Source organism: Apis cerana, linkage group LG7 (genome assembly GCF_029169275.1).
Source record: "Apis cerana isolate GH-2021 linkage group LG7, AcerK_1.0, whole genome shotgun sequence".
NCBI lineage: Eukaryota > Metazoa > Arthropoda > Insecta > Hymenoptera > Apidae > Apis > Apis cerana.
In genome coordinates, this window is record NC_083858.1 from 3270109 (window position 1) to 3284237 (window position 14129).

The following is a 14129-nucleotide window of genomic DNA, read 5'->3' on the forward strand; positions in this document are numbered from 1 at the left end:
ATTTATTCAACGTTCGTTATAGAGTTATAGAAACATCTAATACGTGTTATCTCAGTTCTATCGTGTCTATGAACATATCTTATTTAATTCACACACCCTGTTAAACTTTCTTGTATATGTTATACAGAGCTGAACGTAATGTTAAGGACTAATTTATAAATTTAATAATAATTTATGCAATAATTTATGTAATTTAATTAATGTAATTTAAATTTGTACATTAACTGCCGCATGATAGTATAAAAAAAGGATCGAAATTCTTTAAAATTTTTCTTCTATACATTTCATTTGTTCATCAGAGAGAAAAATGATGCGATAAAATAAATAGTACTCGATAGAGATTTTTTTTTTTGTTTGAGAATCCAATAGTTTTTTTATACGTGAATCCGAATCTGAATCCGTAAAAACGATTTATCATGTTTAAGAGTTAAAAGATATTGAATTTTATTATATCAATTATTTTGCCAACTATATCCTATTATTAAATTATCAAAGTATTATCAAATAAAATTTTAGATACATCGGTATATCGGTTTAAAATCAGAAAAAAAATAAATAAACTCTCTTCTTGTCGATAAGTTTGAACGGATTTAACTAAAACGATATAACAACAAATTCGACGATAAAAAACGATATATGAAGAAAAATCAGTCTCTCTGGATTATTTTCGTAAATATAATAAGAAACAGCGAAGACAGTGAATTTTTCGAAACGAGAATATCTGTAATCTTTTTCTTTTTCTTCTTCTTTTTTTTTTTTATTTTTCCTTGTATTTATTGCTATCATTTTATCCAACAGCATTGAAAAAAACTGTACGATACAATATCGATAGAAATATCGCGGTATAAATTATTTCTGGTGTAGAGTGGAATAGAGGGGTAACGCTGCATTGAACAGGTGCGCTATCTTACGTTAATGCAATGCAATAGATGCTGCATTGTATGCCGACACCGATATCCGGCCATGCAATCTAGTCACGCAATCTAGTCATGCAATCTGGCTATGCTGCTTGACCAACTCGATGGTGTCAATCGCAAATACATACGTACAAACATCACAGAGATAATCTGTGAACAATACCGATTGAAATCTTTCATCCTCGTCCATTATTTTGATTTTAATTTTATGAAAAATTATTTACTCGATCGTACTGATAAATATCAAATAAACTAAATACCGTAAACTTCTTATCAATTTATCGGTGAGAACAATGCGATAGAAAAGGAGAAGAATCTTAAATTTCAATCTTCAATTTAACACCATTTATTGAACGTATCAGATATAATTCGTATAAGTAATGATATATTATTTATTGATAAAAGTTAACAAGTTAATCGTTTTGGAAATTTATTTATATTTATTTCATCCTCTGAAGGGATTAGAATTAAAATTAATTCTAGAAAAGTGCACGTATAAAGAATAAATAGAGATAAAAAAAAAGAATTTAAAACGAACGATCAGTTGATTTCTTAATTTTAATAAATGTGTGTAAGAATAAATGAGCAATTGTATAAAAAAAATCCACGTGTTTCTTCCTATTTGAATCCTATTAGAGTGTTATCTGATGCTGAATTGTCTAAAATTCAAATTTTTGCGAGAAAAATATAATTAAATCGAAGATAAACATGTATGGAAATTTAAAATGAATATAAATGAAATAATAAATAATTGCGAGGGAATTAAGAATACTTATCTAAAATGATACGAATGAATTTGAAAAATGAATCAACAATTATATATAATAGAGATCAAAAAATATCTAGAGATAAAATCAAAAGATACTAGATATGTAAAAATGTATAATATATGTATACATATATATATATATATATATATAGAGAGAGAGAGAGAGAGAGAGAGAGAGAAATATGTAAAATATAAAAGTAAATATTTATTTTTAAAGAAAGTAAGAATTTGCATAGAAAATTTGAATTTAACAATGTATTGACGTATTAATAATGAAATCTAATATACCTTGGTTACTTTATGTATTTAATTATAAATTTTCCAATACAAAAATTTACATTTGCTTTAATTATTAACTTATCGGATAACTAATATTAACTAATATTAAATTATTAAATTAAATTGTAACGTTATATTTAATTATAAATATGAAAATGCATAAAATTATTCTTCTCTTTTTTAATTATTATCCCATAATCGTATGTGATATGTAAGATTTAACATCTAATATTGTATTAATTGTAACCATTATTTAAAGTTATTTTATTTCTACCTATTTTTTTTCCGACAATTAGTTTATTTTTAAATTAATTATTGATGTAATTAAAAAATAATTACTACTGCTAAGCTTTTATGCATTTTTTTTATATCTTACATATACTAAAATCTGATGTTATTCCTCATCTTGCGGGGAAAAAACGTATCTAATATTAAAATATTTCCAATATTCTATATAATATAAAAGATCGAGAGACGAATACAAATTCTATTAGTTTCTCGTCCTTTTTTTTAATCTCCTTTGAAAATCTCCATTAATTGTAATAAATGAAATTTCCACCATTTTCCCGTTTTTCTGTCTCATTCAATTCTTTCACCGATAATATATCGAAAAAAATAATATTATGAGAATATACATCGAACGTATCAAATAATTCGAATTAATTAAAGCTCTTCGATAAATGATAATAGAAGAAAAGAAAGAGCAAAACCCGCTGAATTAAAGCACACGTTTATAAGAAAGAGAAAATTCCAATTATCGTCGATATATTTGTGCAAGACACAAACGGACGCCAGCCCATTTCCTCGACGAGACGAAAACGAAAATGGTTGGACAATTTTCCAATTCTCGTTCGAAGCGAATATCCATCCGAATTTGACGACAATACGCACAATTTCTCTATAAAGACAGAGAGTGTCGAAGATACCAACACCTGAGGCTTCGAATTTCATTGGGGCCTTTCATTTCGCTAATTGGCTGCCTCGCTGAAATTCTCTCGTTTCTCTTTGTCTGCAAAAAAAAAAAGAAAAAAAACTTTTCCGTCCATATAAAAAACATAAACTTTTCATTCAATTTTATTTTGCTCGATCGGCTTTACAGTTTTCCACATTTCGCCCTCTACTCATCCGGTGCATTCGGTGTAACTAAAACGTGTATCGTAAACCCGGCAACTTTTCCATGGTCTCGAAAATCCGCGATCCGAATTTCACATTGTTTCGAGCATCGACCAAATCGACCAATCTTTTGATCCTAAAAGAAATCTCGTGGCTAAAACGACAAAATTTATCGTTGTGCGTAAATACATTTTTACATTCGTTCGAGTTTTCTGTACGTGGTAGAAAAAAGGACAAATATATATCTGTTTTTTTCCATTCGCATTCGCATCGTTTACGACACACGAAATGTTTTAAGGTCGTTTAATTTAACGACCTTAACCATTTCGCACGACACAAAGATGACGAGCATCGACGTGTTCGTAACTAGGGTCCACTCAGCAAAACACAACATCAAAGCAATAACGTTTGGCGTACTGGTTGCGTAAAAGTCTGAAATTGATTAATGTTATTAAATGGCAGTGATCTTTAAGCACCTCGACTCTCATAACCGCTTAAAGAAGAAAATACTACTCCTCCTTATTACTGCTCGAAATAATGCCGCGCTGTAAAATATCATTTGATATTTTCATTTGTCTCGTAAATTGTCGTTCCTGTTTTGAAAAATTCATTTTCACTTCTTTTCAAACAATCCAACCTCTCTAAAATCTGAAATTACACTCCTTTGTTCGTGTCGCAACCAAACGATCGTTTGTACATTTAATGCATTGTTAATAATAGTTCTGCCAAGTATAATGACTCAATGTCATTGCTTGATCATTTTTTTTAAATTATTCTTTTTTTTATATAATATACTTAACGAAACGAGTATTACTTTATACTGATTATTTTTTTATTCGAAAACATTTATGTGAATAAAAATTAAAAATTGAAAAAGTACAAAATGATTATATATTTTTATTATTTTTGCTCTCGGAAAAAATGTTTTTCGGCAAATACGAAAAATTAGTAAAAACTGAATTTGAATAAAAAAACCTTGGAAACTCGTTAGAAATTTGAACGAATATTTTCGGACATGCTTTTGATTCTCTATTTCCATTTCCAGTTGAATCTCAATTTTAAAATTATCACGTGATATACATGTATTGCTACTGCTAATGCTACTGCATTTACTATATTTCAACATTTTATTTCACCTTCCATCACAGATATTTATCTCTAAATTCCAATATTTTTTTTTCACAAATTTTATTTGAAGCCTTCATCAAAAATAAAACCATTAAATTTCTCAGACTTGAAATTAATCGACGCTTATCTGTTACAGAAAATAAACTCAAGTTACCATCTCTTCTCCTACAATTTTCAATTGAATTTCTTTTCTCTTTAATAACGAAATTGCTAAATTTAAATTAGACTCAAATTTTATTGGTTATGTTCGGACGGAAAATAAAGATAGAATACTAATTTTATTTCTTCTAAATAAAAAATTCATATTATATAAAAATATTATTATACCATATCGTTGAAATTATTAATAGAAAGATTTTATTAATGCGCAAATGTGATAAAATCACGAAATTGAACGAAAAAATTTATTGTTTCACTTTTTTAAATGCTCTCCGCACAATCTCGATCAGATTCAATAACATTTCGATCCAATGTAAGCACATTATCGCATCAGATGAACGAACGAAAAACGAATCGAAATACGAAGTTTCGAAACTTCGATAATAGCGGAGAGAGCAGAGTGAATTCAGTTATTCTGTTATCATTCTGTGATCGGACGTTTAAGAGACAAGCGGGCAATAACAACTATCTTGATTATCGAAAAGTTGTGGTATGCAGACACGCAACAGCGCACTGGTTTTAATTAAATTTCACGCTTTATCCAATTTCGGCTTGTTCAATGATTGGCATTGATGGATACGATTGTACAAATGCTTATTAAAAAATATTGATAAAATTATTCGTATTGATAATGGATGAAATTTGTAAGAAAGATTTTAGATTTTTTTTTTTTCATCTAAATATTCTAACACGTTCGATATAGAATCGTTTATTCTAAAATTCTTTTTTTCTCTTTTTTCCATGCAATTTTGTAATAAAAATTTGTTGACACAAACGGTACAGATATTTTGATAAGTATTTTAAATATTGAATGATAATTATTTTTCACAGATTTAAAAAAGAAGGAAGAGAAAAAATTTATTATTTTTCGTATTTAAATTAATTAATATTTTCATTTTAATTAAGTACTAATGATTACATATTACAATTAATTACGTAATTATATAAACTCTCAAGTCGAAAAAATATTTAAATTATCGTTCAGTCGTTTAATATAAGCGTTAAAATCATTCCAATCACGAATCATTTTTTTTTTAACAAGTAAAATTACGTATTATTTTTTCCAATTTTAAAATTATTATTAGTATTTTTAATTTTTGAAGAAATATCGAATTATAATAAAAAAAATTAAAAAATAAAATCAATTCGCTTTGTTAAAAAATGTACAAGAAAATAAATTGTTCTTCTCGCCTTTAAAAATCCAATTTTACAATCTGTGAACAATATTTATAATTATAATTGGATATATCTTCTTTCCCTTAACTTTCACGTTAAAGAATAATTATAATGAATCGATGTATCGTATAAAAGATTAAAAAAATCATTATTGCTTCAAAAATGTTAAAGATAAAAATTAACAATTTCAAATATTACACTATATACTTCAAAAAATACAAAAATAAAATCTGATTTTTTTTTCGTTTAATATTATTTTAAAGATTCCTTTGAAAAACTCGTGATAAATTAAACGATAAATTATTATAATTTACCATTGTTATTGCGAGTCTTCTATAATCATTAATTGAAAAAAATAATATATAAATAATAGTATATATATATATTGGTATTAATAAATAACAATATAAAATTTTAATCGTCGTGAAAAATTCATATTACATGAATATATTTATTCGTAATATTAACTCTGACATTTTTTTATTTAAAATTTACCGTACAAATAAATCATTATTATCGAGAAATTCTATACTACTTGCTAATGTATATTTATTGCATAGATTATTTCTATACATCACAATAAATGATTCATGTCTCAAAGAATAAACAGCAAGATATTTAAATTATCCTCTTGTGCGCAATATAAAAAATTCAAATGAAAGATATGGTCTGAATAATAATGTGTGTAACTATGCGTATACTTAAATGAATAATATAAAAGTTAAATCATGAAGAGAAAACTTCTCTTCTCCGCGGCTCGTTAATTTTTCGTCCTTTACTCGAAACTCGGCATTGCATTGCATAACGTTTTCATACATTCTTGGAATTGTGCTCATATTTACAAATCGTATTTGCAAATATCTGGAAAAATGGAATTTTTAATAAACGATAATTTGCGGATCATTTAACACGAATTACTTAAACAAATTGAATTAATCCTTTGATATCGATTAAAATAGCAAAATATTTGAATAATGTAATTATCAGCAACGTTCGTTTCCATTCATAATTAATTTTCACTTCGATAATTGACGTATATAATCACGTATGAATATTCCCCTTCGTCCAAGGATTCCTCGAAAAAAGATATTCAAAGATTTCTTATTGTTTCGTGATAATATTGCTTTTTGAACAAGTTATATATGTATCAATTGCAGAAATTTTATTTTAGAAGGAAATTCACAAAAATTCTGATTTTTATGGAAGGTTTTTCATATTTTTTATGAAGCAAATTTTTCAACGAAAATAAAAAAGAAAATCTTTTTGAAGGAATGAAATTAATCTGCGAAAGTTTTATCATTTTTTCCTTTCAATTTTGAGAACAATTTCATCTGGGAATATTTTTCGGAATAGGATGATGGAGTATTAAAAAATTGAACTGTTTTATAATTCAAAATTTTTAAATTTTGCTTTATCTCGCATCGGCAAAGTGATGTTTTAAAAGAACGAAAAACTATCGAAACTTCGAACGTTGATTTCAAATGATAAAAATGATATTGCTCTGAAAAAAAATTGCTATGTATGCTATATATTTAAAAAATAAAAAAAATAAAAATTTTTAAATAAAGAATTAAAGATTAAATTTTTGCAATATGGATATTTCCCTGAATAATTCTACGAAAAAATGCGAAAGAAATAAATAGTCGAATGATGGCTCCTTCATAATAAAATATGGGTTGTATCGCGAGAAAAAAAAATTGCTAAATCCTGACAGATATGAAATTTAAATCGAACCATTTTATTTTCTACGAGTAGGAATTTTCCTTCCACGAAGATACGTATTGATATTGCACGATTCTGACAATAGACAGAGACTAAGGATGAATCATATCTTCAAAATCGTTTTAAATGTTTTGAAAATATAATAAAAGATTGTTACCATTTTCTTATATTTAATGACTTTCTTTTTCGAAATATAATTGTACATATATTTATATATATATAATAATAAGTAAATAAAATTTTGAATAAGTTGTATTGCTTTGTTATTCAAAAAAATTACTTTATAACACCGAGATTTATTAAATACCAAATAATACTCAATACTTGTTTTTTGTAATTGTTAATAAAGATTCAAGTAAATTAAGTAAGAAAATAAATACATCATATCGTAATATTTACCATAAATTTAAAAAATTCATTATTATTTTTTAGAATAATTTTTAGCTCTTGCACAAAGGAAAACATTTTCCTTTTATTTATTTAAAAAAAAATCGCTAATTTAAAACTCCTTTACATTCTGTATAATAAGTATATATAGAATCTATACTATATAAACATTCATTTTTGAAATTGTAACAAGGATATCTGAAATGTAGCACATACCTTGTTCTATTAAACGAAAGAATTTTATTTAAAAGTTACTCAAAAAATACGACCAATTTGAAAATTTGGGAAATACTGGCACTCCTTTGATCTTAAACAAACTTCATAAGCCGTGGAAAGATTAAATTCTTTGATGAAAACTTAATTAACGCAAAATTTTTCACTGTATATTACAATACATTATAATACGTTCTGTGTATATTTCTTCCCGATCTATTCTCGCACGAAGCACGAAGAGAAGATAACAGGTGGATAAAAAATATTTATTGTAGCCATTGGTAAAAATTCTTGGAATTTTTGAATCGATAAAACTATTATTATACGTTTCTCACGTGTGTCGAGGACGCAAAGATCGTGGAGCCGCTTTTGTGTGTCTTTTTCCCTTTTTTTTTTTTTGTTTCCTCAGCCACGAGAAATCGGGCCTCCATTGTTCGTTGTCGTTCTCCGGTGATCCCGTTTTTCGGTAATGCTAGTTTTGCGACGCATGGCCCGAAGCCAACGCGTAAACAGACGAGGCATTGCGTTTTGTGCTGTTCCACAGGATCGATCCACCGTTCGGATCTATCCAACTATGAAACTTCGATCCTTGTTTTCATCGTAAATCGTTGATCTCGCTATTAGTCGAAATTCGAATACCATTTTCTTTGATGCGTGAATTATGAACGAATATATGACTGAAGTATAAGTATATATATTTTATAAGTATATAATTTTCAAGTAAATCAAATTAAAAAGAAAAATATTTGGGTACAATTTACTATCCTCAGATTAGATAGGAATAAATTATCTAACGGAAAGTAATTGTGGAAATTCGAGAATTTTGAAGAAAATTGAATTTGAAAATTCATTATTTTTTGTTCATTTTCACATATTTTATTTTCTATTCTGAGCTCATTCGTATTCAATCGGAAAATAGTTAATTTTATATTTGAAAAATTTTCAAACTGGATTTTCTTGAAATCTTAAGTGAAAAAATGTTATTCTTTCTTTTAATTTTTTCTTTTTGTATGATTTCAAAAACATTGTATACATTAACGAAATTTAAAATTTATAATATATATATATAAATAAAATGAATAGAATGAACAAAATTTAATTAAACTTGTAATTTAATTTTTATAATTTTTTAAACTTCTAACATTATCACCTAATCAAATACATGTTTCAGTGTAAAACATTTACGAATTATTGATATAATTTTTATTTCTTTATAACTTATAGTCAGAACAACTTAATTTACATTTTTATTGACACTTTCCAGTCAAAAAAAATTGTTAATTTATTATAATAATTCAAAATTGTTTCTAATACATATACACAATATGAAGCATGTTAGATATAAAATCCACGAGTCGTCACTATATTTTAACATAATTACAAAATTTTAGATCAATGATGTGTAATTAAATTATTAATCAAATATACATTTTAACATAATAATTTGGAATTAATGACGAATATCAAATCGAATATCATTAACTAAATACAAGTTTTCACAGTAACGAGAATTGCGACAAATAATATATAGGAATAGATTAGTCTTAACAAGAAACGAAAACAACTAATAAAGCTAACTAATAAAATTAAAATTTTCTTTTTAGTCGAAACAATTACAATTTCAAATCCCAAGCTTTGTTAATTTAACTTACGTGAGAAAAGGACGTCCGATATATGTACGCATACACGTTTAATTAATCCCAACAAACGAAAGCTAAGACATCTTGAAACAAGTTCACTGGGCCAACCGTTTAATATATGTCGATCCACAAGGAATCGGTAATATCGACCCATGGCTCCGGTATGCCATTTGCGGTATCCAAATGCAATATACTAGAGAGCATCTGTCGCGTGCACGTGTCGTATCTCTCGCTTTCGTGTATCTATTGGCTAGCTTGCGTAGATGCGGTTAGAAGAGATCGGAAACTATCGTCATTTGAAACGTAATTACGAGGAACTCGAGTGTTCACGCGTCTGTCATTGTTTGATTTTTAATTTTTCAGTTTTTACAATTTTATACGCAAGTATTTACGTAGAAGAGAATTTTGCTATAGTATTATGCACACTAATATATCAATGTACTATATGGTAGTAATATTAAGTCATATCTCTTTTTACGTTCAATATTTTATTCGAAACATATTTTTTAATATTTTAGAAAGATATACAAAATATTCTAAGTGATGAAGTAGATTCTTGAATTTCTTTTAGAAATTTTTTTTAGGGTTATAAAAAAAAAATTAAGGAAATTGACAAAAAAAATATTGGTATCGCAAAAAATAGTAATTCTAACAATAAGAGGATAATTATATAGGAATCATTCTCAAAAATCTTCACGATATTACGAGGATCTGATTTGAAAAATTTTGATTTTAATAAAAGTTTGTGTATGTAATGATGTGCATAATTTATTGCATGAAAGATCCACAAATTTTTATTATTTGTCCATCTTTTGTATAACATAAATTCGTTTAAAAATATTTCTTACAACAGATTAATAGAATATTAAAACTTGAAAGCGATTTTATAATTTAAAATTCTGCTTTATGTTGCATCATTACCACCGAAGTTATATTTTAAAAAAAAACGTATTTTCCATATACGTCAAACAAGAGCTTTCAGTATTAAAGTACTCTTTCCCTTGTAACTTATGAAGTTACCACGAAACTCCAGAAAAGAAAAGGCTGAAAGTCTTTAAATATACGTTGAAAAATTAATTTAAAATATATTTCATTACAAGTAATAATAACAAATTTTACGAAACTTTTTTAAAAAAATTAATTTTTATATCGAGTCAATAATCATTTCGATAATAACAGAACTCGATTTTCACTCGTATCTCGCAGTGTTCATTTCGAATGAACAAATTCGATTTATTTATTCATTGTTAAATAATTCGATGTAATTTCTTTTCGATATGTTATCGAATAATTATCATATTTTACTTTTCTCGATCCACGTAGATTTGTTTATTCGAGCTATCCAACATTGTTATCTCGATGAGTCCACACGAGTCTGTAATTGGCGAGTTTTTCGTTAATGAATCGTTATACAAAACTCGAAACGAACTTTTTGCAAAGGTAAAACACGATATTTCCACTTTTTCGAGGATATCGTATATATATGTATATACCTCCATACAAGTTCTTTTAAATTTCTTTTAAAATTCTTTTACATTTTATTTTTTATCCCATAATACAGGGACTCTTTGTTCCATTCCACACGTTAACAATACTCTGAGATAAAATATGTACGGCATAATTCAACTATCGTAGTGAATCATTGTACTGAAAATTTTGAAAAGAGAGAGGAAGAGAGAAAGAGAAAGAGGAAAAGAAGAAAAGAGAAAATATAAAATTTTAGCTGCTAGTTTCCCACGTATTAATCAAAATTTTTCGCTACTATACACATATATATATATGTATCCATGACAACGCTTAGCTTATCTACCTTTTCTATATTACAAGAATAAAGTATAAGATGTTAACACATTTTGACGATATATTGGTTAATGATCAATAACAAATCGCAATCCTTAAGGATCTCTCATATTTTCTTTAATAAAGAAATTATGGGTATATATAAATATTTCAAAATAGCAGAACATGAAGTAAAATGTAGAAAGATAAAAGAAATTTTTTAAAAGAAATTTAGTGTAATGTCATATTATTAATATCGTATAAACCAACATTGAATGTGCATTTTTTTATTATTATAATTAATATAATTTTTGATGTAAACGACATATTGAAATAATATACACATATGTATCTAATGTTTCCATAATACATTAAAAGAGAAAATTATCATAGGAATTTAATCACAAGATTCTATTTGTACTGAATAATTGTATGGAATTACACAGTTCAACTACTTCCCTTTATCGAAAGAATTATTGCAACATCAAAATCGCTATATAAAGTGGTCTATACACTCTGAACTATTAGCATCGAGCATTACTCACTACAAACAGATATATCCCATATCGATGAACAGCATCTGAAATCGATATCCCACAACTCGTATAATGAGACACGTATCACGGCCAACGTATAGCCGCTTGATTAAAATTCCATCTGCTTAACTTAAAACTAAGTTAAAAATAAAACTAAATAAGATATCTTTACATGTGAATTCTTTAACCGTTTTTCTGTACTAAAATCATTCCTGAAACGATTCTTACATACAAGTCATTTCTCTCATTATTAATTACCGATAAAAGGTAAAAGCGTAGAAGAAAATTCTACGTTATTGACTTGCAAGAACGAAACGAAATCTTATCTTTCGTAATAAATTTCTTAAATAAATAATTCATTGATTTTATTTTGATTTAAATCTTGAAATCAAGCTTCCTTTGCTATTCAGAAAATAATCATACATAACAATTTTACTTTTTTTCCTTCCAGTCCATCCTAATCTCACGTTATCCTTTTTCAACCAGCAATCGGATACCATGTTTTTTCCTGTTCCCTCTCCGTGCACTCGTCCTCGGCCCCGAACCCCCTCTCCTCACGCCCCTCCCGCGTAAATAGCTCGTCTTCGAGCATCCTCGATGGAGGAACGAACGAAGGAAACTTTGACACATTTGTTACCGGGGTGGGGGAAGGCTGCTCCTGACGTTTCTCGGTCGTAAAATATACGCGGGCACGTTCACGCTATGCAAATACGATTGCATATATCCGCCTACCGCGAAAATAAAAATAGAGAGGAGAGAAGACAAGGGGAGGGAAATAGGGCCGAAGAAGGTGGGCGCCGCCTCTGAGTGGTGGTGTGCGCTTAGATGCACTGTATGTGTTGCGCGTTGACCGATCGAAAAAAGAAAAAAAGGGAAAAAAAAATGAAAAATAAATAAAACTGGACGTAGGGACGTCCTTTTGTTCCACGAGGCGTAACTCGACTGCAAGCGCGACTTGATTCATGCGATCAAAGCCGTGTTTTCACCCGATTTTTATTCGTTTACTCGTTCGATTTTGTTCCAGTGCAACGCCGCCGTTGGCGTGAAGGCATTCTTCGATATGATGCACAGCGGGCCGCACAAAGTGATGCTATTCGGCGCAGCTTGCACGCACGTCACTGATCCCATCGCTAAAGCGTCGAAGCATTGGCGTCTCACGCAGGTGAGTTGTGAAATATAATAATTGCGGAAAATATTGCGGGGAACGGAAGAGCAGAATCTCCGTAAGGAGGGGAGATTCGGATTCGTTTCGCGTCCACGATTGGCCCTGACATCGTGTCGAAATCTTAACCCCGCGAATTATGAAATATCTCCGTAGACGTAACGTTATAAATTATAAAATGAAGCGTTATTAAAACTGGAGATATATTATCGATTTGGAATTTTAATTAAATAATATCATTTTTTAATGATAAATTTATCAGAGTTAGATTATGTTTCAATGTAATATGTTTTTTACAAATAACTGAGAATATTCTTTTTTTTTTTTATCTTGCATCTTGGAATAATAAAACGAAGAGTTGTTTTTGTTCCGTTTATCATATTTTCTTCGTCTATGTTCTGAAAAAAATTATAAAAAAACAAATGTATAAAAATAGTAATATCTTTTATTTATCATCGTGAACCCGTATTTGCGGATGAAATATGTTATCCTTTCTTTTTTCTTTCTTTTTGTTGCTTTTTTGAATGAAATTACGTTACCCTCGAGCATGATATTAAGAAAAAATGCGATTATCTCGATTATCTCGGTTAATTATACAAAGTATATTATTTAAATCGAATACTTTAGAAATTATGAATGATATTCATAGAAAAAATATCTCGCACATAAATTAAACAATTTAATTGTCCAATTCAATGTAATCAAACCTCTTCTTAGAAAATATGAATGAAAAAATGAAGACCAATTTTTTTTTAATTTACATATCTAATGCACGAGATAGATTACGTTTGCACGAGTATATCAAAATCATCGAAATCGTCCTTTTTTTATTCTCACGATTACGAGGAGGATAAGGAAGAGGACACGTCGCTTCCTCCACTTGTTTTCTTCGATTATTGAATCGACCTTTGTTGCAGCTTAGCTACGCGGACACACACCCGATGTTTACAAGCGATAGCTTCCCAAATTTCTTTAGGGTGGTGCCTTCTGAGAACGCGTTCAACGCTCCCCGCGTGGCGCTTTTATTGCACTTCAATTGGACTCGCGTCGGAACCATTTATCAAAACGAGCCGCGATACGCTCTGGTGAGTATTTGAAATTTTATCGAAATATAATGGAATGACACGCAAACACGAGTCGGCTATCAAC

The 14129-nt window shown here is 28.3% G+C and overlaps 1 protein-coding gene and 1 long non-coding RNA gene across 3 annotated transcripts in view; one reads left to right on the forward strand and one right to left on the reverse strand.

The window, feature by feature from the left end:
• The window catches only part of LOC107998439 (gamma-aminobutyric acid type B receptor subunit 2), a 199742-nt gene that overhangs the window by 175058 nt on the left and 10555 nt on the right, over positions 1–14129 (forward strand). For both annotated transcript variants that reach the window (XR_001766187.3, XM_017057716.3), the window contains exons 3-4: positions 12843–12980; positions 13898–14065. Coding sequence is in view for 1 of the 2 variants with exons in the window: in XM_017057716.3 (XP_016913205.1) it covers positions 12843–12980; positions 13898–14065 (306 nt within the window). In the remaining variant the exon portion in view is untranslated. The remainder of the gene's footprint in view (positions 1–12842; positions 12981–13897; positions 14066–14129) is intronic.
• On the reverse strand, positions 730–10646 carry LOC133666491 (uncharacterized). Its single transcript, XR_009830700.1, has 2 exons — positions 9516–10646; positions 730–2974 (listed from the first exon to the last, which is right to left on the reverse strand). It is a non-coding gene; the product is annotated as an uncharacterized LOC133666491 (long non-coding RNA).